This window comes from Oncorhynchus kisutch, linkage group LG17 (genome assembly GCF_002021735.2).
Source record: "Oncorhynchus kisutch isolate 150728-3 linkage group LG17, Okis_V2, whole genome shotgun sequence".
NCBI lineage: Eukaryota > Metazoa > Chordata > Actinopteri > Salmoniformes > Salmonidae > Oncorhynchus > Oncorhynchus kisutch.
The window spans coordinates 14,055,167-14,081,437 of NC_034190.2; the positions used below are offsets into that span (position 1 = coordinate 14,055,167).

The 26,271-nt window shown below is 45.7% G+C and overlaps 1 protein-coding gene across 1 annotated transcript; it reads left to right on the forward strand.

Annotated features, from left to right (window-relative positions):
• The first annotated feature begins 5,113 nt into the window (after positions 1-5,113).
• On the forward strand, positions 5,114-25,870 carry LOC109908442 (HEPACAM family member 2-like). Its single transcript, XM_020507078.2, has 9 exons — positions 5,114-5,252; positions 14,561-14,920; positions 15,191-15,475; positions 22,066-22,365; positions 23,267-23,395; positions 24,151-24,172; positions 24,280-24,314; positions 24,724-24,797; positions 25,044-25,870. Exons 1-9 carry the CDS (start codon positions 5,186-5,188, stop codon positions 25,176-25,178), a joined length of 1,407 nt encoding a protein of 468 aa, XP_020362667.2. The 5' UTR covers positions 5,114-5,185; the 3' UTR covers positions 25,179-25,870.
• The last annotated feature ends 401 nt before the right edge of the window (positions 25,871-26,271 follow it).

Sequence of the window (26,271 nt, forward strand, 5' to 3'; positions counted from 1 at the left end):
GGGGCGAGGCTCGTATGCAGTGCAGACGCCATTGCTGCTGCACACTAACCCTGTATTAACACACACACACACACACACACACACACACACACACACACACACACACACACACACACACACACACACACACACACACACACACACACACACACACACACACACACACACACACACACACACATGTAGTAGTCACAAAGGAACACACACACATGCATGCAGACACACACACAGACACACACACACACACACACATTCTCACACACACACACACCAAGTGCGAGTGAGCAGTGAATAATGCTGATGTATTCTCACATAGCCAAAGTGCTGATGTTCACATTAGTTAAGCATTCTGGTTCTGAGTTGCAGGAGCGTGAGATATGGAGCGATACAGAGGGTCGCTAGTTGGTTCAAAGTTTGAGGGGTCCGGAAGTTTGTCCCTAAACAGCTGCAGAGGAATGATATTCATGTAGGCAGGTACACGCCCACACACACATACACATGCTGTGTCTTGCATCGTGTGTCCAGCACTCAACTCTTTCCCACTGTTATAAATCACCTCTTGATGAATGAAAGTGTGCCGCCCAATGATATCGCTCAGAGGCTATGTAGACATCTCCGCCCCCTTTCTCTAGCATAGAAACACGAGCACCCTCTCTCTCTCTCTCCCTACTCCACTCCTTCTCTCTCTGTCTCACACAAAGTCCACTGTATCTCTCTATGTAGACATTGGGTTTACCTTGCTCCAATATCTTTTGGACATTTTATGGGTGTCATTGAAATCAAGACATCCTCTTACAGAAAGCCTCCAACATAAGTGTGAGAAAGGTTCAGGATTTGGGTTAGGAGTTAGGGTTAGGGTTAGGGTTACAGGTTGCTGTGAGGGTTAGGAGTTATGGTTAGGAGTTAGGGTTAGGAGTTAGGGGTTAGGGTTACAGGTTGAGGGTTGGGGGTTAGGGTTACAGGTTGAGGTGAGGGTTAGGGGTTAGTGTTACAGGTTGAGGTGAGGGTTAGTGGTTAGGGTTACAGGTTGAGGTGAGGGTTAGGGTTAGGAGTTAGGGTTAGCGTTACAGGTTGAGGTGAGGGTTAGGGGTTAGGTTTAGGGTTAGGAGTTAGCGTTAGGGTTAGGAGTTAGGGTTAGGATTAAGGTTAGGGTTAAGGATTATGGGTAAGGGGTTAGGGGTTAGGGGTTAAGGTTAGGGTTAGGTTTAGGGGTTAGGGGTTGGGGTTAGGGAAAATCAGATTTTGAATGGAAATTCTTTACGAGGATAGAAGAACATAACGTGTATGTTAGTCTGTGTCCATTCACACAATTAAGTTTGGTAGGAAATTAAATGTGCAATGGGGGGGGGTCGTTAACCCTAGAACCCCATTTGGGTTGAGAGAGTAAAATTAATGGGTGCTTTAGTTTACAGGAGGATCTGTGCAGCACACCACTGACACCCCATCTCACTGTAAGGAGATTTTTGCCTTGCCTTCCTCCACACAAGGCTCAGGTCTCTCTCTCTCTCTCTCTCTCTCTCTCTCTCTCTCTCTCTCCTCTCTCTCTCTCTCTCTCTCTCTCTCTCTCTCCTCTCTCTCTCTCTCTCTCTCTCTCTCTCTCTCTCTCTCTCTCTCTCTCTCTCTCTCTCTCTCTCTCTCTCTCTCTCTCTCTCTCTCTCTCTCTCTCTCTCTCTCTCTCTCTTCTCTCTCTCTCTCTCTCTCTCTCTCTCTCTCTCTCTCTCTCTCTCTCTCTCTCTCTCTCTCTCTCTCTCTCTCTCTCTCTCTCTCTCTCTCTCTCTCTCTCTCTCTCTCTCTCTCTCTCTCTCTCTCTCTCTCTCTCTCTCTCTCTCTCTCTCTCTCTCTCTCTCTCTCTCTCTCTCTCTCTCTCTCTCTCTCTCTCTCTCTCTCTCCAAGCGGACTTACTGAGGAGTGGCTTCCGTCTGGCCACTTGCTCAGTTTGGCCGGGCGGCCAGCTCTAGGAAGAGTCTTGGTGGTTTCCAAACTTCTTCCATTTAGGAATGATGGAGGCCACTGTGTTCTTGGGGACCTTCAAATGCTGCAGAAATGTTTTGGTGCCCTTTCCCAGATCTGTTTCTCAACTAAATCTTGTGCATGTTTTGTGTGTGTGTGTGTGTACTAGGAGGGCACCATAAGCACCAGCCATGGGCCTCCCGACACCTCCCCCTAACTGTCTCAGACTTAGCTTGGTTTCCTTTGGTGAGACAGACCTAGTCAGATCATATAAGAGACACTTAGCCTGCATCCCCAATGACACCCTATTTCCTATGTAGTGCACTACTTTTGACCAGGGCCCATAGGGTTAGGGTTAGGGTTAGGGTTAGGGTAACCCTAACCCAACCATTGGATAACAACAGACCAAGGCCCCAGAGTGTGATCATAGCCCAACCGTTGGGTAACAACAGACCAAGATCTCAGAGTGTGATTACAAGCCAACTGGTGGGTAACAACATACCAAGATCTCAGAGTGTGATCATATCTCAACCGTTGGGTAACAACATACCAAGATCTCAGAGTGTGATCATATCTCAACCGTTGGGTAACAACAGACCAAGATCTCAGAGTGTGATCGTATCTCAACTGTTGGGTAACAACAGACCAAGATCTCAGAGTGTGATTATAAACCAGCCGTTGGGTAACAACTGGCCAAGATCTCAGAGTGTGATTATAAACCAGCTGTTGGGTAACAACAGACCAAGATCTCAGAGTGTGATTATAAGCCAGCCGTTGGGGTAACAACTGACCAAGATCTCAGAGTGTGATTATAAACCAGCTGTTGGGTAACAACAGACCAAGATCTCAGAGTGTGATTATAAGCCAGCCGTTGGGTAACAACTGACCAAGATCTCAGAGTGTGATTATAAGCCAGCCGTTGGGTAACAACAGACCAAGATCTCAGAGTGTGATTATAAACCAGCTGTTGGGTAACAACAGACCAAGATCTCAGAGTGTGATTATAAGCCATATATACAGCCGGTGGGCCCGTATTTATAAAGCGTCTCCAAGGAGCAGGGATGATATACCGTCAGTTTTGCCTTTAAATTGAGATGATAATGAATAAGATTACCTGGACGGGGGGAGGAGACACTTTGTGAATTCAGCTACTCGACCTCTTCATGATGTCATAACAGTCATCCTCTTACATTATCCACTCAGGTATAATGGAAAAAAGCAGAGAATGTATCAACGTGGAGGCTGCTGAGGGGAGAACGACTCATAATAATGGCTGGAATGGAGCAAATAGAACGGCATCAAAGACCCGGAAACCATGGAAACCATGTGTTTGATATCTTTGATACCATTCCACTGATTCCGCTCCAGCCTTTACCACAAGCCCGTCCTCCCCAACCTCCTGTGGTGTCAACATAAACAATATTGTTTCTTCTATATGAATTCAAACCTGTATTCTGAATCTATAACCAGAGTGTTCGTCTCTCAAGGACTTTAGCTAAAGAATAACCATACAAGGTGTCCATCTAGAGGATCATGCAAAAGTTGCAGGCTCACTGGGGATAGGGGGAGGAGCACCCGAAGAGGAGGAGCATGATACTACAGCATCCCTAAATGACAATCTTGACCTTCACCATCTCTATTTCATGACATTCATATCTATATCTCTCTGTGTCTCTCAGACTGTATCTAAGCTTACATTCACATGTGTATTTTGCTAGCACTGATTTAGTTGACAGCTGCTTTGTTGTGTGAAGATTTTACTTGCAATTACTGTGATATGTGGTTGCCGTAAATGTGCATTTACATGTTATTCCTATCCAGAGTGACTTACACTTAGTAAGATCCATTTTGGATCTTCATGAATTAACTTATGATATGTATGTAAATAAATAGTATAGCTACATCAGTGAATGATTTGTTTCATTGTATTGCTGTTGCTCCACATTTCATCATGGTGATGGTCATGCAATCTTCGAACGTTTCACCACATTCACTTCACTACATTCACTAGTTCGCAATAGCGCTGTCACTCAGCGACTCCACAGTGAAACACGTTGACACTGTTTGTCTGTAAACAAAGTCTTTTTACATGACATGGAGATCTGCACTAAAACCTTTTAGAAGGAAATGATTGGCCTGTTTTAGTCGCGTAGTTATCGTTAGTGTAACGAGAAACAGTATTGCACAGTTCAACTGTGTGAAATACAGATTCTCTCTCTCTCTCTCTCTCTCTCTCTCTCTCTCTCTCTCTCTCTCTCTCTCTCTCTCTCTCTCTCTCTCTCTCTCTCTCTCTCTCTCTCTCTCTCTCTCTCTCTCTCTCTCTCTCTCTCTCTCTCTCTCTCTCTCTCTCTCTCTCTCTCTCTCTCTCTCTCTCTCTCTCTCTCTCTCTCTCTCTCTCTCTCTCTCTCTCTCTCTCTCTCTCTCTCTCTCTCTCTCTCTCTCTCTCTTATATATATATATATTCATAGATTTTGATATTTCAGAGAGTATAAATGTGACTGCCTATGAGTCTGCCTGTGACAGTCCGTGCTTGCTGGCTGTATCGTCCTTCCCTTGTCTACTTTGACATGTCTTTACCACCTAAATGACATTCTCAACCTTTAGCTACCCTCTCTATTCCATTACACTCATACCTCTCTTTCTCTGTGTCGCTAAGCCCATATCTAAACTAACACTCACATTTGTCTTTTAATAGCACGGATTTAGATAACAACTACTTTTTTTGTGGAAGGTTTCACTTGCAATGACTGTAGTATATGTTTGTCTCACCTGACTTAGTACAAGTCGTGCTAGATAAGAGTGTCTGCTAAATGACCAAAATGTAATGTAAATGTATGCTTGTGCCTGTGACCATCACGCTTAGTGAAATGCAAGGATACATTTACATTACATTTCGACTAGATAGTATACAGCTTATGTCAGAATTGACTTTTCATTACAGGTTTTTAGTAGAACTGATGCAGCAGGTTAACAGAATGAATGTAGCCGTTTAGGAGAGGTAGGTTTAGGCTTATGTCAAATGTTAGCTAAAATGCTAAAGGCCATGTTGTTCCTGTGCCTGCCAGGTGTAGCTTACCTCTCACACTCAAATAACATTGGGAGGGGCCTGGGCTGCTGGCTGGCTCCTCTTATTTCCCTGGCAAATGTTGTCACCACCAGTTCAGTTCCCCTCCTTCCCACCTCCCTCCCTTACTGTCACAGTCTCAAGTCAGAGAGGACAACTCCTCAGAGGATAATGGAGGCTCCTGGAAGAAGGACCTTTGTCGCTCTGTGTTTCTACACTGCACTACTTACTCTCTCAGGTAAGAGGAAGAAGAAACACACATGTTAATTGAATGTCATTTCAGGAGAAATTCATTAAATGTTTTGCGAGTGTAACCAAAAGCGTTACAATCAACATCAACATTGCCAATTATCTTTCATTAGTTGGATCCTCATCGAGCCACTAGACTGTATTTGATTTGATCAGTTATTACGCGCATGATAGAATGGTACTTCTTTAATCATAGTGTATAGGACAGAGATACCCCTATGCATGTGTGTTAATGGAAAGCGTTGATGTTCGTGTTGGTCCACAATTATTCTATGGTGGTTGACTAAGTTGTTACTACGTAGGTATGTTAGATTGCAGTAGCTACCGATATTTATTATCTGATTGCATGTGTTTATATGCGTTTTTTGCTTGGACTTTTATGGTCGTAATGAAGGGGATTTGAGCATTTCTGTAGTAAGCAAAAGAGGCAGGAAGGACACACTGGAAAGAGTTCATCAACCAGGCCTCTGCTGACTCAGTTTGGAGTCTGTCTAATCAGGGATTGACTGGGAACAGAAATCGACCCTGGCTTTTCTATCAAACTGGCCCATCAGGGACGGACTGGGAACAGAAATCGACCCTGGCTTTTCTATCAAACTGGCCCATCAGGGACGGACTGGGAAGAGAAATCGACCCTGGCTTTTCTATCAAACTGGCCCATTTCTTTCCTCAAGTCCTCCACACTGGCGCATTTGTTAGCTGGTTCGGTCCATCTGGCATTTGCCAGAATTTCCCTATGGGCAGTCCGTCCCTGTTGATGATAACAGATATCCAACCAATGGACCAAACGACCTGATAAGCCGACCCTCTGATGCCCTAACACAACAATAGAACTCACTTCAGATGGCCCATTGTCTCAGTAATCTCCACTGTCTCTTATCCAGTGGTGAAAGTAGATGTCTTAGTAAAGATTGGTCATATCACCTATAACATGTACTGCCTTTTAATGTGGCATAAACACAACCAGTCATGATGTTTTAATCTGATTGTCTAACAATCACTTCATTAAAGCTAGGCTATTGGCGCACGTTCGTCCACTCAACAAATGATTCCAGCATCCAATTTGATGAACGGAAAGAGACATCTGTTACAAAACACTTTAATGTGTAGGCCTTACTCCTGTAGCCTGAATTTATGCTTCCACTGCTTTCCGTGTGCGTCTCGGCCACTCATCTCCGCCTTGGCAAAACGTAAGTGTTCTGATCAAACCACAACGCAATTTGGAGCGTAGGCCAACCGGTTTCAAGTCAATTTGCAAATGTTTCATGCACCTGACATGCGGTAATGTTAAATTATGGTGTAATAGCATATAGTTTTCTAGGCATTTTGTGTTCATTATTGTGATAGGCTCACATTTTACCATTACGGCGTATACCCCACTATTTATTTTGCCGGGATGCCATAACGGACTGTACTGGCTTACTTTCACCCCAGCTCTTATCACCCAACAATCCCAGGCTTGGTTAGAGAAAACAGTGGCAGCAGTGGGTTCAGCACACTCTTGTCCTTCTTATTCAACCAGACTGGTCTCATCGACTAGACGTAACATACTGTAGTAAACATAAATCTGGGACACTCAAATCAGCATATGTTATGTTAGGTATGGTTGAAAAACAAAAGGAGAGCCACACACTCTAGGTGCTCAGATGCAATCATTTTATAGCCAACATTTTGTATAATGACAAACACCGTGAGTCACTAGTTTATATAGTTTGAAAGGACACACACAGGTGTCTGTAATCATGGCTGGTTGTGGCTTGATTTCATTGGTTGATTTACAGATATATAGAACATATAAACAATCCTGAATGGTTAACATCTGATCATAAATACAATTTGGCTACATTGGCCTACCAACATTATTTACAATGGTTAGCAAAAACACAACAATCAGAAGAATAGCTTCAGATCAAAGTCTACGTTAAGACCGAAGGGCACAAGGGTCTTTAAATTAAAGATCCAGGTGGCCTCTCGCGTTAACAATAAATGGTTGAGGTCACTCCCTTTCCTAGGGAAGGTGAAGTGTTCGATGCCGATATAGCGAAGGGACAGAATAGAGTGGTTTGTTTCCAAAAGAGGGCCGCAACTGGGTACGTCGAGTTTTTGCACCTAATGGTGCTATGATGCACAGAGATTCTTACCTTTAGTTCGTGCTTCATTTCAAGGACAAGTTATAAGATAAAAAACTGCCTTAGTGGTGCACGTGATAACACCTTTGATTGGGATCAGTTTCCCTGTTTGGGGGTGTTTGAAGGATCTACATTTGTAAGTGCCATTGCATTGAGAACAGCCATTAATTACACTTGTAATATTGATCCGGTAGAGGCACAAGGAGACATTGTGCAGGGGTATTTTGTGGTAAATCAAATTAATCTCTGAGATATGACTTTAGCATTTTAGCTAATTAACTACTTTTGAGCTACTTTTCAACTACTTAGCATGTTAGCTAACCCTTCCCCTAACCCTAACCTCAACTCTTTAACCTAACTCCAAATCTTAACCCTAACCTTTTAACCTAACTCCTAACCTCAACCCCTAACCCCCAGACGTTAGCTACAACAAGTTGGAAATCCCCCCCCCCCCCCCCAATTTTGGTTGTTGTTGTTAATACAGAATATACACATACAAACGACAGCATACAGAAGCACACAAACATCAACGACATCACACCTGCCCAGACCCACCTGCTCACACCCCAATCTCCAGCGCCCGCATCACTCTCCACCACATGGCATCAACCGGCACCATTTGGTTTCTCTTCATTGCCCACACACTTTCAGTAAGGAATTTGACCTTTCCATTGTGTTAGCGATGGAGGATTGGTTGATTTACAGTTTTTAAGTATACGTTCTTTCAAGATTCTTGGTATTCATAACATATTTGGGCTCCCGAGTGGCACTGCATCTCCGTGCAAGAGGCATCACTACAGTCCCTGGTTTGAATCCAGGCTGTATGACTTCTGGCCATGATTGGGAGTCCCATAGGGCGGCGTACAATTGGCCGTCATTGTAAATAAGAATTTGTTCTTAACTGACTTGCCTAGTTAAAGAGTTTAGCAAATTAACATATTGTACAAATTGTAATTCATGAACAATAATTAGGGGAATAAAAAACAGAAACAGACAAAACAAATGGAAACTGAAAAGTGGCTAGTAGACCGGCGATGCCGAGAGCCGAGCGCCACACGAACAAGGAGAGGAACCGACTTCGGCTGAAGTCGTGACACACACACACTCCCAGTGATGGCCAAACTGCTACCCGTGGCCAGCAGGCCACTCAGAGTGTGACATGGATGGGGGAAGGCTGTTTCTACTATTAGAGTTTAGGACATAACACCAGGCACAGAGTTAATCTATTGTGATGAACAACAGGGCCTGGACGTCCACTTGGAGGGAGCGAGAGAGTGGGAGAGGGAGGGAGGGGGAGAGAAGGGATAGAGGTGAGGGGAGGAACAGTGGAAGGAGGGAGGGAGAGAGAGGTGAGGGAAGAGAGAGAGGGGGGTTGAGAGACAAGAAAGAGGGAGGGAGAGAAAGAGATAGAAAGTGAGGGGGATAGAAGACAGGCATAAAAACAGAAAGGGAGAGAAAGTGATAGGGGAGCGGGGAGATACAGGGAGAGGGAGGTGGAGAAAGAGAAGGAAAGGGGGGGGGGTGTATTTACCTTTATACCGCCTAGCTACCTGCCTGCTGCTGCTTAATCTGAGCTGGCAACAACACACTTATGACATCACCCAGTCCCTTCCTAATCGTAGAAACCCAACCCTGACTTTGGAAAAATAGCTGCAAAACTTTGTTATTTTGAGAAAGAAAGACAATGTTGAAGACACCAAACCTAATGACAGTAAATGTCAGTTCATTAACAGAGTCCATTTTCTATTGGATGTCGTAACTCAAAGGTGATTGTTTTTCTGTCAGTTATCAGTGTGGGAACTGCTTGCTACCGTAATGTAAACAGAGCAACGTCAGTGTACAATATTCAACGGCTACATCATACAGCTTAAGGATGTTTGCTTTAATACCCGTTAGTAGTAACAAGACACCAGGCTTGTCATTGGCTCTAAGAATTGGGTTAATATTTGCTTACCTCAGTTTCAGGACAGAGTTCTGGATAAAGTAAATGGAATGATAGTATGCCACAGATGTGTCAATCATGTAAACGTATCTGTCACGGTTTTCTGTAGGCAAAGGAGAGTCAGACCAAAATGCGGCGTGGCTATTGCGATCCATGTTTAATGAAACAAAGTAAACACGAATCAAATACAAAAACAATAAACGTAACACGAAAACCGAAACAGCCTAATACTGGTGCAAAGTAACACAGAGACAGGAACAAGGACAATCACCCACAAAAAAAGGCTACCTAAATATGGTTCCCAATCAGAGACTATGACGAACACCTGCCTCTGATTGAGAACCATATCAGGCCAAACTAGACATGTAACACAGAATGCCTACTCAGCTCACACCCTGACCAACCAAAACATAGAAACATACAAAGCAAACTATGGTCAGGGTGTGACAGTACCCCCCCCCCCCCCCCAAGGTGCGGACTCCGGCCGCAAAACCTGAACCTATTGGGGAGGGTCTGGGTGGGTATCTGTCCGCGGTGGCGGCTCTGGTGCTGGACGTGGCCCCCACTTCACCATAGTCTTAGTCCGCCACCTTGTCCGCTTCCTTGGCCTCCTAACTATGGCGACCCTACTACATGACCCCACTGGACAGAGGGGCTGCTCGGGACAGAGGGGCAGCTGCTCGGGACAGAGGGGCAGCTGCTCGGGACAGAGGGGCAGCTGCTCGGGACAGCAGAGGGGGCAGCTGCTCGGGACAGAGGGGCAGCTGCTCGGGACAGAGGGGGCGGAAGCTCGGGACAGAGGGGCGGAAGCTCGGGACAGAGGGGCGGAAGCTCGGGCGCCTCTGGGCTGAGGGGCTCTGGCGCCTCTGGGCTGAGGGGCTCGGGACAGAGGGGCAGAAGCTCGGGCGCCTCTGGGCTGAGGGGCTCTGGCACCTCAAACGCCGGACAGGCGGGAGACTCCGGCAGCAGCGCCGGACAGGCGGGAGACTCCGGCAGCAGCGCCGGAGAGGCGGGAGACTCCGGCAGCAGCGCCGGAGAGGAGGAAGGCCCTGGCAGCTCTGGGCTGAGGGGCTCTGGCGGCCCCTGGCTGACTGGCGGCACTGGCGGCCCCTGGCTGACTGGCGGCACTGGCGGCACTGGGCAGACGGGTGGCTCAGGTGGCGCTGGGCAGACGGGTGGCTCAGGCGGCGCTGGGCAGACGGGTGGCTCAGGCGGCGCTGGGCAGACGGGTGGCTCAGGCGGCGCTGGGCAGACGGGTGGCTCAGGCGGCGCTGGGCAGACGGGAAGCTCCGGCAACACTGGGCAGACGGGAAGCTCCGGCAACGCTGGGCAGACGGGAAGCTCTGGCAACGCTGGGCAGACGGGAAGCTCCGGCAACGGTGGAGAGGAAGACTCCGGCTGCGCTGGAGAGGAGGAAGGCTCTGGCAGCGCTGGAGAGGCGGGAGACTCTGTAAGGATGAGCCGGAGAGACAGCCAAGGAGACGCACTGGAGACCAGCTGCGTAGAGCCGGCTTCATGGCACTTGGCTCAATGCTCACTCTAGCCGACAATCACCCACAAAACCCAACACCAAACAGGCTACCTAAATATGGTTCCCATTCAGAGACAATGACGAACACCTGCCTCTGATTGAGAACCATATCAGGCCAAACATAGAACTAGACAAACTAGACATGTAACATAGAATGCCCACTCAGCTCACACCCTGACAAACCAAAACATAGAAACATACAAAGCAAACTATGGTCAGGGTGTGACAGTATCTCAATCTAACTTATTCTTTCTGCTCTATGAAGCGCAGCATGAAGAGACGTAGACTGCCATCTTTACTTTTCATGTTAATTAGGACCATGCCTCAGGACTACCTGGCATGATGACTCCTTGCTGTCCCCAGTCCACCTGGCCGTGCTGCTGCTCCAGTTTCAACTGTTCTGCCTGCGGCTATGGAACCCTGACCTATTCCGTGCTTCCTGTCCAAATCCTGCTGTTTTCAACTCTCTAGAGACAGCAGGAGTGGTAGAGATACTCTCAATGATCGGCTATGAAAAGCCAACTGACAATTACTCCTGAGGTGCTGACTTGTTGCACCCTCGACAACTACTGTGATTATTATTATTTGACCGTGCTGGTCATTTATGCATATTTGAACATCTTGGCCATGTTCTGTTATAATCTCCACCCGGCACAGCCAGAAGAGGACTGGCCACCCCTCATAGCCTGGTTCCTCTCTAGGTTTCTTCCTAGGTTTTGGCCTTTCTAGGGTGTTTTTCCTAGCCACCGTGCTTCTACACCTGCATTGCTTGCTGTTTGGGGTTTTAGGCTGGGTTTCTGTACAGCACCTTGAGATATCAGCTGATGTAAGAAGGGCTATAAAAATACATTTGATTAGATTTGAATGAAAAGATCAGGGCCCTTATTCATAAAGCATCTGGGAGCAGGGGTGCCTGTCCATATAATCTTATTCATTATGATCAAGAAGGCAAAACTGATCCTAGATCAGCACTCTTACTCTGAGATGCTTTATGAGGGCCCATATTGTACCTTTGTGTGTGAGGGGAATAAAAAACAAAGACAAAACAAATGGAAAATGAAAAGTGGCTAGTAGACCTGCGATGCCGAGAGCCGAGCGCCGCACGAACAAGGAGAGGAACCCCCCCCCCCCCCCCCCACACACACACCTCGCAGAAACATATACCACTATGTACATCTAATGAAAAACATTGCAGGCTTTAAGGTAGAAAACACAATGGCCCAACACATGATGAGGTACACAAACTGGAATCTTTGCATTTGTTATTAGTGTGATAGAGTCCACACTCTGAGACTAATTTGTTAATTTCTTTCTCTCTCTATAGCTCACTCTCTTGCTCCTTCCCTCTATAACACTCTCTCTCACCCCTTCCTTCCTTCCTTCTCTATAATACTCTCTCACCCCTTCCTTCCTCTATAACACTCTCTCTCACCCCTTCCTTCCCTCCTCTATAATACTCTCTCACCCCTTCCTTACCTCCTCTATAATACTCTCTCACCCCTTCCTTCCCTCCTCTATAATACTCTCTCTCACCCCTTCCTTCCCTCCTCTATAATACTCTCTCACCCCTTCCTTCCCTCCTCTATAATACTCTCTCTCACCCCTTCCTTACCTTCTCTATAATACTCTCTCTCACCCCTTCCTTCCCTCCTCTATAATACTCTCTCTCACCCCTTCCTTCCCTCCTCTATAATACTCTCTCACCCCTTCCTTCCCTCCTCTATAATACTCTCTCTCACCCCTTCCTTCCCTCCTCTATAATACTCTCTCACCCCTTCCTTACCTCCTCTATAACACTCTCTCTCACCCCTTCCTTCCCTCCTCTATAATACTCTCTCACCCCTTCCTTCCTCTATAATACTCTCTCTCACCCCTTCCTTCCTCTATAATACTCTCTCACCCCTTCCTTCCTCTATAACACTCTCTCTCACCCCTTTCTTCCTCTATAATACTCTCTCTCACCCCTTCCTTCCCTCCTCTATAATACTCTCTCACTCCTTCCTTCCCTCCTCTATAATACTCTCTCTCACCCCTTCCTTACCTCCTCTATAATACTCTCTCTCACCCCTTCCTTCCTCTATAATACTCTCTCACCCCTTCCTTCCTTCCTCTATAATACTCTCTCTCACCCCTTCCTCCCTCCTCTATAATACTCTCTCTCACCCCTTCCTTCCTCTATAATACTCTCTCTCACCCCTTCCTTCCTCTATAATACTCTCTCTCACCCCTTCCTTCCCTCCTCTATAATACTCTCTCTCACCCCTTCCTTCCTATATAATACTCTCTCTCACCCCTTCCTTCCTCTATAATACTCTCTCTCACCCCTTCCTTCCCTCCTCTATAATACTCTCTCTCACCCCTTCCTTCCTCTATAATACTCTCTCACCCCTTCCTTCCCTCCTCTATAATACTCTCTCTCACCCCTTCCTTCCCTCCTCTATAATACTCTCTCACCCCTTCCTTCCCTCCTCTATAATACTCTCTCTCACCCCTTCCTTCCCTCCTCTATAATACTCTCTCTCACCCCTTCCTTCCTCTATAATACTCTCTCTCAACCCTTCCTTCCCTCCTCTATAATACTCTCTCTCACCCCTTCCTTCCTCTATAATACTCTCTCTCACCCTTCCCTCCTCTATAACACTCTCTCTCACCCCTTCCTTCCCTCCTCTATAATACTCTCTCTCACCCCTTCCTTCCTCTATAATACTCTCTCTCACCCCTTCCTTCCTCTACAATACTCTCTCTCACCCCTTCCCTCCTCTATAACACTCTCTCTCACCCCTTCCTTCCCTCCTCTATAATACTCTCTCTCACCCCTTCCTTCCTCTATAATACTCTCTCTCACCCCTTCCCTCCTCTATAATACTCTCTCTCACCCCTTCCTTCCCTCCTCTATAATACTCTCTCTCACCCCTTCCTTCCTCTATAATACTCTCTCTCACCCCTTCCTTCCTCTATAATACTCTCTCTCACCCCTTCCTTCCCTCCTCTATAATACTCTCTCACCCCTTCCTTCCCTCCTCTATAATACTCTCTCTCACCCCTTCCTTCCCTCCTCTATAATATTCTCTCTCACCCCTTCCTTCCTCTATAATACTCTCTCTCACCCCTTCCTTCCCTCCTCTATAATACTCTCTCTCACCCCTTCCTTCCTCTATAATACTCTCTCTCACCCCTTCCCTCCTCTATAACACTCTCTCTTACCCCTTCCTTCCCTCCTCTATAATACTCTCTCTCACCCCTTCCTTCCTCTATAATACTCTCTCTCACCCCTTCCTTCCTCTATAATACTCTCTCTCACCCCTTCCCTCCTCTATAACACTCTCTCTCACCCCTTCCTTCCCTCCTCTATAATACTCTCTCTCACCCCTTCCTTACCTCATCTATAATACTCTCTCTCACCCCTTCCTTCCCTCCTCTATAATACTCTCTCTCACAAATTCCTTCCCTCCTCTATAATACTCTCTCACCCCTTCCTTCCCTCCTCTATAATACTCTCTCTCACCCCTTCCTTCCTTCCTCTATAATACTCTCTCACCCCTTCCTTCCCTTCTCTATAACACTCTCTCTCACCCCTTCCTTACCTCCTCTATAATACTCTCTCTCACCCCTTCCTTCCTCTATAATACTCTCTCACCCCTTCCTTCCCTCCTCTATAATACTCTCTCTCACCCCTTCCTTCCCTCCCTCCTCAGAAGTAAACTCAGAGTTCATCCACGTTCCGTCCGTGCTCAATGGCGTCAAAGGGAAGTCCCTGCTCCTCTCCGTGGAGACTCACTTTCAAAATGAGGATGTTGAGATCCAGGGCAGCTGGTACCAGACCCGGCCGGGGGGCCCCAAAACCCTCCTGGTGACCTTCCACAACCATTCAGCCATCATGGTGGCCTCCATGAGACACAGGAACCGCTTCTTTTTCCAGCCCCCCAACGCCTCTCTCCTGATCCCCAGACTGGACGAGGCGGCGGAGGGGGACTATCACCTGGACCTGGATATTCACTTCCCCCAGAGACAGGAGCTTGTCAGGGTCGAGAGGACCATCCATGTCACTGTAGATGGTGAGTTGGTGGTGGACACCAGAGAATCTTATGTCAATCTCTATTTTTACATCATTGATTGACGAGCTATAGATCTTATATATGTTGTGTACATAGGCAGATCATTGTGGAATGTTGCATGTATGGAACATTTCGGCCTGGCTGCATCAATCCAATTGCCATGTACTTCGAAAGACTGAAAGACCTTTCCGGTAAATAGTTTAACGGACTGCATTACAATACTGTTTCTTTCATCAGCATACTCACTGTTCTATCTCTCCCCTTCTCCAGTACCCGTGTCCACTCCTGTTATCAGGAAGACCCCATCTTCTACAGTTGTTGAGGACAAGGAGAACGTGACGTGGACCTGCTGGGTGGAGAACGGGACCAGGGTTCAGTACCAGTGGCTGAGGACCAACATGCCCCTAGATGCTAGTGATTGCCATCAGTTCTCACAGGATAACTCTACTCTGGTGATGAATCCTGTGAGGAAAAAGGACATTGGACAGTACCGCTGCCTGGCCAGGAACCACATCAGCCAGAGACAGAGCCATACCCTGGACCTTAATGTATTCTGTAAGTACTGTAGGTCTGTCTAAAACAGCACACCCCTATTGGTCTAAAACAGCACACCCTTGTTGGTCTGTCTAAAACAGCACACCCCTGTTGGTCCACTGTTGGTCTGTCTAAAACAGCACACCACTGTTGGTCTGTCTAAAACAGCACACCCCTGTTGGTCTCTCTAAAACAGCACACCCCTGTTGGTCAAAAACAGCACACCCCTATTGGTCTGTCTAAAACAGCACACCCCTGCTGGTCTGTCTAAAACAGCACACCCCTGTTGGTCTAAAACAGCACACCCCTGTTGGTCTGTCTAAAACAGCACACCCCTGTTGGTCTGTCTAAAACAGCACACCCCTGTTGGTCTAAAACAGCACACCCCTGTTGGTCTATCTAAAACAGCACACCCCTGTTGGTCTGTCTAAAACAGCACACCCATGTTGGTCTGTCTAAAACAGCACACCCCTGTTGGTCTGTCTAAATCAGCACACCCCTGTTGGTCTAAAACTGCACACCCATGTAGGTCTGTCTAAAACAGCACACCCCTGTTGGTCTATAAAAGCACACCCCTGTTGGTCTATAAAAGCACACCCCTGTTGGTCTGTCTAAAACAGCACACCCCTGTTGGTCTGTCTAAAACAGCACACCCCTGTTGGTCTAAAACAGCACACCCCTGTTGGTCTGTCTAAAACAGCACACCCCTGTTGGTCTAAAACAGCACACCTCTATTGGTCTATCTAAAACAGCACACCCTGTTGGTCTAAAACAGCCCACCCTTGTTGGTCTGTCTAAAACAGCACACCCCTGTGGGTCTGTCTAAAACAGCACACCCCTGTTGGTCTAAAACAGCACACCCCTGTTGGTCTAAAACAGCACACCCCTGTTGGTCTAAAACAGCACACACCTGTTGGTCTATCTAAAACAGCACACCCATGTTGGTCTAAAACAGCACACCCATGTTGGTCTGTCTAAAACAGCACACCCATGTTGGTCTGTCTAAAACAGCACACCCATGTTGGTCTGTCTAAAACAGCACACCCCTGTTGGTCTGCCTAAAACAGCACACCCATGTTGGTCTGTCTAAAACAGCACACCCATGTTGGTCTAAAACAGCACACCCCTGTTGGTCTAAAACAGCACACCCATGTTGGTCTAAAACAGCACACCCCTGTTGGTCTAAAACAGCACACCCATGTTGGTCTAAAACAGCACACCCCTGTTGGTCTAAAACAGCACACCCCTGTTGGTCTAAAACAGCACACCCATGTTGGTCTAAAACAGCACACCCCTGTTGGTCTAAAACAGCACACCCCTGTTGGTCTAAAACAGCACACCCATGTTGGTCTAAAACAGCACACCCATGTTGGTCTAAAACAGCACACCCCTGTTGGTCTGTCTAAAACAGCACACCCCTGTTGGTCTAAAACAGCACACCCATGTTGGTCTAAAACAGCACACCCATGTTGGTCCAAAACAGCACACCCCTGTTGGTCTAAAACAGCACACCCATGTTGGTCTAAAACAGCACACCCATGTTGGTCTGTCTAAAACAGCACACCCATGTTGGTCTGTCTAAAACAGCACACCCCTGTTGGTCTGTCTAAAACAGCACACCCATGTTGGTCTAAAACAGCACACCCCTGTTGGTCTAAAACAGCACACCCCTGTTGGTCTAAAACAGCACACCCATGTTGGTCTAAAACAGCACACCCATGTTGGTCTAAAACAGCACACCCCTGTTGGTCTGTCTAAAACAGCACACCCCTGTTGGTCTAAAACAGCACACCCATGTTGGTCTAAAACAGCACACCCATGTTGGTCCAAAACAGCACACCCCTGTTGGTCTAAAACAGCACACCCATGTTGGTCTAAAACAGCACACCCATGTTGGTCTGTCTAAAACAGCACACCCATGTTGGTCTGTCTAAAACAGCACACCCCTGTTGGTCTGTCTAAAACAGCACACCCATGTTGGTCTGTCTAAAACAGCACACCCATGTTGGTCTAAAACAGCACACCCCTGTTGGTCTAAAACAGCACACCCATGTTGGTCTAAAACAGCACACCCCTGTTGGTCTAAAACAGCACACCCCTGTTGGTCTAAAACAGCACACCCATGTTGGTCTAAAACAGCACACCCCTGTTGGTCTAAAACAGCACACCCCTGTTGGTCTAAAACAGCACACCCATGTTGGTCTAAAATAGCACACCCATGTTGGTCTAAAACAGCACACCCCTGTTGGTCTAAAACAGCACACCCCTGTTGGTCTAAAACAGCACACCCCTGTTGGTCTAAAACAGCACACCCATGTTGGTCTAAAACAGCACACCCCTGTTGGTCTAAAACAGCACACCCCTGTTGGTCTAAAACAGCACACCCATGTTGGTCTAAAACAGCACACCCCTGTTGGTCTGTCTAAAACAGCACACCCCTGTTGGTCTGTCTAAAACAGCACACCCATGTTGGTCTGTCTAAAACAGCACACCCCTGTTGGTCTAAAACAGCACACCCCTGTTGGTCTAAAACAGCACACCCATGTTGGTCTAAAACAGCACACCCCTGTTGGTCTAAAACAGCACACCCTTGTTGGTCTAAAACAGCACACCCATGTTGGTCTAAAACAGCACACCCATGTTGGTCTAAAACAGCACACCCCTGTTGGTCTAAAACAGCACACCCATGTTGGTCTAAAACAGAACACCCATGTTGGTCCAAAACAGCACACCCCTGTTGGTCTAAAACAGCACACCCATGTTGGTCTAAAACAGCACACCCATGTTGGTCTGTCTAAAACAGCACACCCATGTTGGTCTGTCTAAAACAGCACACCCCTGTTGGTCTGTCTAAAACAGCACACCCATGTTGGTCTGTCTAAAACAGCACACCCATGTTGGTCTAAAACAGCACACCCCTGTTGGTCTAAAACAGCACACCCATGTTGGTCTAAAACAGCACACCCCTGTTGGTCTAAAACAGCACACACCTGTTGGTCTATCTAAAACAGCACACCCATGTTGGTCTAAAACAGCACACCCATGTTGGTCTGTCTAAAACAGCACACCCATGTTGGTCTGTCTAAAACAGCACACCCATGTTGGTCTGTCTAAAACAGCACACCCCTGTTGGTCTGTCTAAAACAGCACACCCATGTTGGTCTGTCTAAAACAGCACACCCATGTTGGTCTAAAACAGCACACCCCTGTTGGTCTAAAACAGCACACCCATGTTGGTCTAAAACAGCACACCCCTGTTGGTCTAAAACAGCACACCCCTGTTGGTCTAAAACAGCACACCCATGTTGGTCTAAAACAGCACACCCCTGTTGGTCTAAAACAGCACACCCCTGTTGGTCTAAAACAGCACACCCATGTTGGTCTAAAACAGCACACCCATGTTGGTCTAAAACAGCACACCCCTGTTGGTCTAAAACAGCACACCCATGTTGGTCTAAAACAGCACACCCCTGTTGGTCTGTCTAAAACAGCACACCCCTGTTGGTCTAAAACAGCACACCCATGTTGGTCTAAAACAGCACACCCATGTTGGTCCAAAACAGCACACCCCTGTTGGTCTAAAACAGCACACCCATGTTGGTCTAAAACAGCACACCCATGTTGGTCTGTCTAAAACAGCACACCCATGTTGGTCTGTCTAAAACAGCACACCCCTGTTGGTCTGTCTAAAACAGCACACCCATGTTGGTCTAAAACAGCACACCCATGTTGGTCTGTCTAAAACAGCACACCCATGTTGGTCTGTCTAAAACAGCACACCCATGTTGGTCTGTCTAAAACAGCACACCCCTGTTGGTCTGTCTAAAACAGCACACCCATGTTGGTCTGTCTAAAACAGCACACCCATGTTGGTCTAAAACAGCACACCCCTGTTGGTCTAAAACAGCACACCCATGTTGGTCTAAAACAGCACACCCCTGTTGGTCTAAAACAGCACACCCCTGTTGGTCTAAAACAGCACACCCATGTTGGTCTAAAACAGCACACCCCTGTTGGTCTAAAACAGCACACCCCTGTTGGTCTAAAACAGCACACCCATGTTGGTCTAAAACAGCACACCCATGTTGGTCTAAAACAGCACACCCCTGTTGGTCTAAAACAGCACACCCATGTTGGTCTAAAACAGCACACCCCTGTTGGTCTGTCTAAAACAGCACACCCCTGTTGGTCTAAAACAGCACACCCATGTTGGTCTAAAACAGCACACCCATGTTGGTCCAAAACAGCACACCCCTGTTGGTCTAAAACAGCACACCCATGTTGGTCTAAAACAGCACACCCATGTTGGTCTGTCTAAAACAGCACACCCATGTTGGTCTGTCTAAAACAGCACACCCCTGTTGGTCTGTCTAAAACAGCACACCCATGTTGGTCTGTCTAAAACAGCACACCCATGTTGGTCTAAAACAGCACACCCCTGTTGGTCTAAAACAGCACACCCATGTTGGTCTAAAACAGCACACCCCTGTTGGTCTAAAACAGCACACCCCTGTTGGTCTAAAACAGCACACCCATGTTGGTCTAAAACAGCACACCCCTGTTGGTCTAAAACAGCACACCCCTGTTGGTCTAAAACAGCACACCCATGTTGGTCTAAAATAGCACACCCATGTTGGTCTAAAACAGCACACCCCTGTTGGTCTAAAACAGCACACCCCTGTTGGTCTAAAACAGCACACCCCTGTTGGTCTAAAACAGCACACCCATGTTGGTCTAAAACAGCACACCCCTGTTGGTCTAAAACAGCACACCCCTGTTGGTCTAAAACAGCACACCCATGTTGGTCTAAAACAGCACACCCCTGTTGGTCTAAAACAGCACACCCATGTTGGTCTAAAACAGCACACCCATGTTGGTCTAAAACAGCACACCCCTGTTGGTCTAAAACAGCACACCCCTGTTGGTCTAAAACAGCACACCCCTGTTGGTCTAAAACAGCACACCCCTGTTGGTCTAAAACAGCACACCCATGTTGGTCTAAAACAGCACACCCCTGTTGGTCTAAAACAGCATACCCATGTTGGTCTAAAACAGCACACCCCTGTTGGTCTAAAACAGCACACCCATGTTGGTCTAAAACAGCACACCCATGTTGGTCTAAAACAGCACACCCCTGTTGGTCTAAAACAGCACACCCCTGTTGGTCTAAAACAGCACACCCATGTTCGTCTGTCTAAAACAGCACACCGTTGGTTGGGGAAGGAAATGAATGGCAACTTCTCATACTTTATTTTCCCCATTTTAAAGAAGTACAAAGACTTTACATCGTCCTGGCCTTCTATGAGTAATCTCAGTATGTAAATCCATCTCACCCCTGGGCACACATTGTGCAGATATGGCATTTGCATGTCTGACAGACGTCCAGTGTTCTGTGGCGATACTATCGTTGCAGTATCGCTATCGTGATGCTGTTGCGTTAATGAAACCAGGCTGGTCCTGGCAGGTTTGGAGATTGTTGGATGTTGTTGACATATAATATGTTTGGACATTAGCCCGTCCTACAGTTGAAAATGTTATCTTCCAACAAGACAACAAATGTTGCAGTACGTCAAAACAGTTCCATGATGATAAATGCAGTTCGTAATGGTTGTATTTATAGATGCAGTTAGAGGAAAGTGATTCATTAGATGGGACCTCTTTGTCTTAACATCTAATGTAACACCCATGTAGCTGTAATATCACGTTACCTTCTACATTATTGCTCATACAGGTAGAGTTTATTATCCTATTGTGTATTTCTATCAGCAGTTATATAAATGAGTATGTTACGCTGATGGCTACTGACAACACACTTCAAGTTGGAATTGCAGAGACAGGCAGAAACTGAGAGAAGATAATTACAAATCATTTACAGATGTTATTTCGTTGATACATGGTTATTCTTCATCTTACTAAGGAGGACCCCAATGATCCCTAGGCCCGACTTCGAGAAGCACTTCCCTAACCCATTTCAGTATCACGTCGCCATTGTCATTTTTGAGGATATGAGGTTTCATTATAAGCCCCCATCTAATAAGTCCAGTTTGTTTTCATATCAACAAACCCGATGTGCAAGCTAATGTGATGACCACAGTGACTAGTAGCATATCCTAGCAACTGAGGCACACTGCTCTAATGTCAGCTTTGTTTTCAATATACGACGGCCATTTCACAATGGCAAAACGCCTTCGCTAGAACCTGAATGGCGTTGCGGCCATATGGCGTTGCTTCAGGCGGACACTCTGATGGCAAAAATAAATCAAAATACAGTAATTGCCACCTGTTCAGCTAAAGGACGTGAGACGACCTGGACTACCACTCGTCCCTGTAGCAGTGAAACCACTCTATGTCTTGTAACCTGATTTGTAGTGGCGTAAAGCTTAATAAAGAGTAGCTCAGATGTGCGAGTGCTTTTTGAATTTTAGTGGAGAAGAGCCAAAAGCAGCCTTACAATAGGACGACATGTTTACTCAGTTAATGAGATTCTGAATTATTGATGATAAAACAATTAATCTTAGCTGCCAACGGATCCTAGGTTTACCACAGTCCCAATAGAGTTTGAAGTTGATTATAGTGTTTGTGACAATATGAGCCCCTCTGATATCTTCCAGATGGTCCTTACAACCTGGCTGTAAAGTCTGACCATGGCCTGAGGACCGGGGAGGTCTTCACAGTGAACCCTGGTGAGCTGGTGTTCTTCGACTGTCAGGCCGACTCCAACCCTCCCAACAGCTGTATGTGGATCTCTAAGACCAACAACGCCACTGAGGTCATCACTGTGGGACTGCGCCTGGAGGTCACCTCATACAAGCTGGCCCAGGCCGAGGAGTTCCTGTGCAGGGCGTATAACAATGTGACCCAGAAGCAGGATGAGACCCAGTTCACCCTGGTGGTGGCCAGCCTGGGGACAGGTGGGTAGAGCTGGGCTGCTGTCCTGGTGTGCTGGAGGGAACGAAGGAGGGACTGGGGACACACACACACACACACACACTCTGGCCTGGGTTGCTGACGTAGCGTAGGTGGGACTGAGAATCAGGTCTGGGTACCCACTGTGCACCTTATCATGCCATAAAGTACCAAGGTGAGGAAGAGGAGAAGATGAGGTGTGCTGTCAGAGGGACAAAGGGACAAATGCTACTGACATTTGAAACCTAAATGGTGTGTATACTATAACCTTTTCTAAATGGGAGCAGTAGCCTTGAATGCAGATAGTCCAAAGTAAAGGTAACTTTAGAACAGAACCAGGTAATTCACCCACACACAGTGAATCATAAATATTGTATTTCTTCTCAGTTGCTATGTGCCTGGCCTGTGTAAAAGTCCACTGGCTCCATAGGAGAGTAAACAGAGAAAAATAACAGCTGGTCTCATTGTTGACCACGTTTTACTGCATGTGTGGAGTTTCTATGTGTAGGTGGTTTCAATCTCCAAATGGGCAAACATACACACAATCTTGGCTACTGTATAGCAAGTGACATTGTTGAAAATATAATATATTGAGAAGTATCTAAAAATGTTATGAACAAACTAAACTTACTAACTGTCCACCAGGTCTGAGTTGACAAGTTTACTCTTAGCTTGGACTCTATTCCCCAATGTGTAGCATTTAGTCACAATACCTGCAGGGCCTGTTTCTCAGTCACAGATTAAGCCTAGTCCATGACTAAAAAGCATTTAATTTAAAAAATCTCTATTAAATACAATAGCTAGCTTTTTAGTCCAGGATTAGGTTTAATCAGTGTCTGGGAAATCGGCTCTGTCTAAGTTTTAAAATGTTATTCTGAATGTAGAGTTATTCTCTTTTATTTGTAGGAAAGGAGAGCTATGTCCAGGAGAGCAACTCATTCTCTCCTCTGGCTGCCATCACTCTGTCCTGTCTGTTCATTACTGGCTGTATGTTACTGATCTACTTCATAAAGACCTGTCATCATCCCAAGAGAGGTAGATGTTACGGCCCACTTTATAAGTCTCAGGGTGACAGCAGCAACTGTGACCACAGAACACACACTACTACTGTAGACACTAGATTTTAAAGTTTGATCAGAGTACAGTAAATGTAAATTATCTGCAAATGCTATGTCAAACTGAAACAGGATATAGGAGAAAATAACGTCTTCTGACTCTCTATATCATTTGTGTTATTGATGAAGAGCAGGACTCTCTATATCATTTCTGTTATTGATGAAGAGCATGACTCTCTATATCATTTCTGTTATTGATGAAGAGCATGACTCTCTATATCATTTGTGTTATTGATGAAGAGCAGGACTCTATATAATATCTGTTATTGATGAAGAGCATGACTCTCTATATCATTTGTGTTATTGATGAAGAGCATGACTCTCTATATCATTTGTGTTATTGATGAAGAGCAGGACTCTATCATTTCTGTTATTGATGAAGAGCATGACTCTCTATATCATTTCTGTTATTGATGAAGAGCATGACTCTCTATATCATTTCTGTTATTGATGAAGAGCATGACTCTCTATATCATTTCTGTTATTGATGAAGAGGATGACTGTCTATATCATTTCTGTTATTGATGAAGAGCATGACTCTCTATATCATTTGTGTTATTGATGAAGAACATGACTCTATATAATTTCTGTTATTGATGAAGAGCATGACTCTCTATATCATTTGTGTTATTGATGAAGACCAAAAAGTATAATCTTATCTTGTTTCTTTTACAGTTCTCATGAACATCTATAACAGGTAAGAGCATTACTGATCCCGGCTTACACATGAATAAAGACCTCTGTCTAGGTAGCCTACATCCAGTAAATGGGTTTAATTCCAGTTGATTTGCCTCTACCATGCAGACCTTTGACAGAACCGAAGCGCCCACACTGTTCAGGTAAGTCCCCTCTCTCCGGCTGCACTGTTTACTGTATACCTTATAGCCTTACATTCCTGCCTGTTGTTAGGCAGTGTCGTGGACATAGCCTTAGACAAACAATACTCTTCATAAAAGCTTCACCAGCATAGAACAATTACAGTAATCATACTTGTTTGACTTGTGCAGGCATATTTGTCCATTAGCTTGGTTGGTAATCTCTTCACATTTCAGTTGGATTCGTCTGTGCTTTAGTGGACTGAGTTCAATACATTTAACTGTGGTGGGGCAGTATTCGGTTTTCCCCAAACCAAAAGTGACACGTACTAAATCAAATATTTTACTGGGAACAAGAAACAGGAAGTAAGTGGAGAGAGAATAGAACATTGACAGGTGAAGATATAAACTATTAACTACATTGTACTTGCAGGTCATGAGGATGCAACTGAAGACTTTGGCATCTATGAGTTTGTCTCTATACCTGGGAAAATGGAATCTACACAGGTATGTTGTATGTCTTGCAACAATGCAGCTTGGTACAAAAGTCCTAGTTTTCTGTTGTTACACCTCTTTCATATTGTTGTGACCCTCGCTAATGAGCCCATGTTACAATCCCCCCATAGGGGTTAACCCTATTGGAGGAATACGTAGCATGTTTGCCTTTAACGCGTGCGACCCAGGTTCTATTCCCAACCCCACCGTTTGCTATAACATGTAGTGTCCCTAAATGTGTTTGTTTTCATTTCCCAGGCATCAAGCAGATCTCTGGCACACCTAGAGTCTGTCCAGGATTTGCATACCACCATCTATGATGTCATTCGGCACATCCCTGAAACTCCCACCCTGGCTAACCAAAGTCTGCTGTTGAAGCAGTGTGAAGCCTAACTAGAGACCAGAATATTATTAAAGATACTTTCTGAGTCCCCAAGTGGAACCATATTCTCTGTATAATGCACTATGTTTGACCAAAGCCCTATTTCTAGATAGGGAACAGGGTGCCTTTTGGGACACAGTAAACATTGTAAACATTGTGTAAATGAACTCCAGTGAGGTTTTCCTCCTGACAAGTGTACATACCTTCACCAAAGTCCCAATCACTTCTCTGAAATCCCATGGACATTATTCATCAATGGATGAATCCAAAGAGCTTTAATGTGTGAATAAGATATACTGTATTTTTCTCTTGTGCTATTTCAAGCTCTCTCTCTCTCTGGAAGTGGGCAAGTGGGCAAGTATGAATGAATTATCACATTGAAAGCAAGATACTGTCTGATGGCTGTGTTGTCAAACATAATTTTTTAGCATGTAAATACATCTATTCTACAGTGCATGCAATTACTTTCTTTTTTTTTCAAGAAATTACATTTTGTTTTACTGAATAAGTCCTATTTATTTCCAAGTAAACGGATGATGGTCCTCTCTTTCTGATTGTAGCATTTTTTATCTTGATATTGTCAAATACACTCCATCGGAGGTTGAAATGCCAGGTGTGCTGTTGCCTGTCTGCAAAGTATCGTACAGTCTCCTGATACAGATATGTGCTTTTTGGATTTTAATAAAGATTTATAACAATTTGATTAGACTCAAAGAGAGCAGCATCTTTCCATAATTAAATATGATGTGATAGGCCTGGTCTGGTGTGATCTGGTCTAGACAGGTCTTGTGTGGTGTGGTTAGAGAGAGGGAGTGACAGAAGGAGGGTTCAGCATGTGGCACTGTGCCTTCCATCTGCTCCTGCTGACTCATAATCTCGAATAGTGTGTGTGTGTGTGTGTGTGTTTGTGAGGAAGAGAGAGGGAGAGTGGTGAGGTGGGAGATGGAGAGAGAGAGAGAATCTTAATTGAGATTCATGACTCGGGTAAAAGCAGACCAACTGCAAGAACATCTTTAGCTGTGTCAAGTGTGTTAGTTTATCCCCAGTAAGTGCTGGAGAGTTTGTTATAATATTGACCAAATGCATTCTGCATTCAGAGTGTAT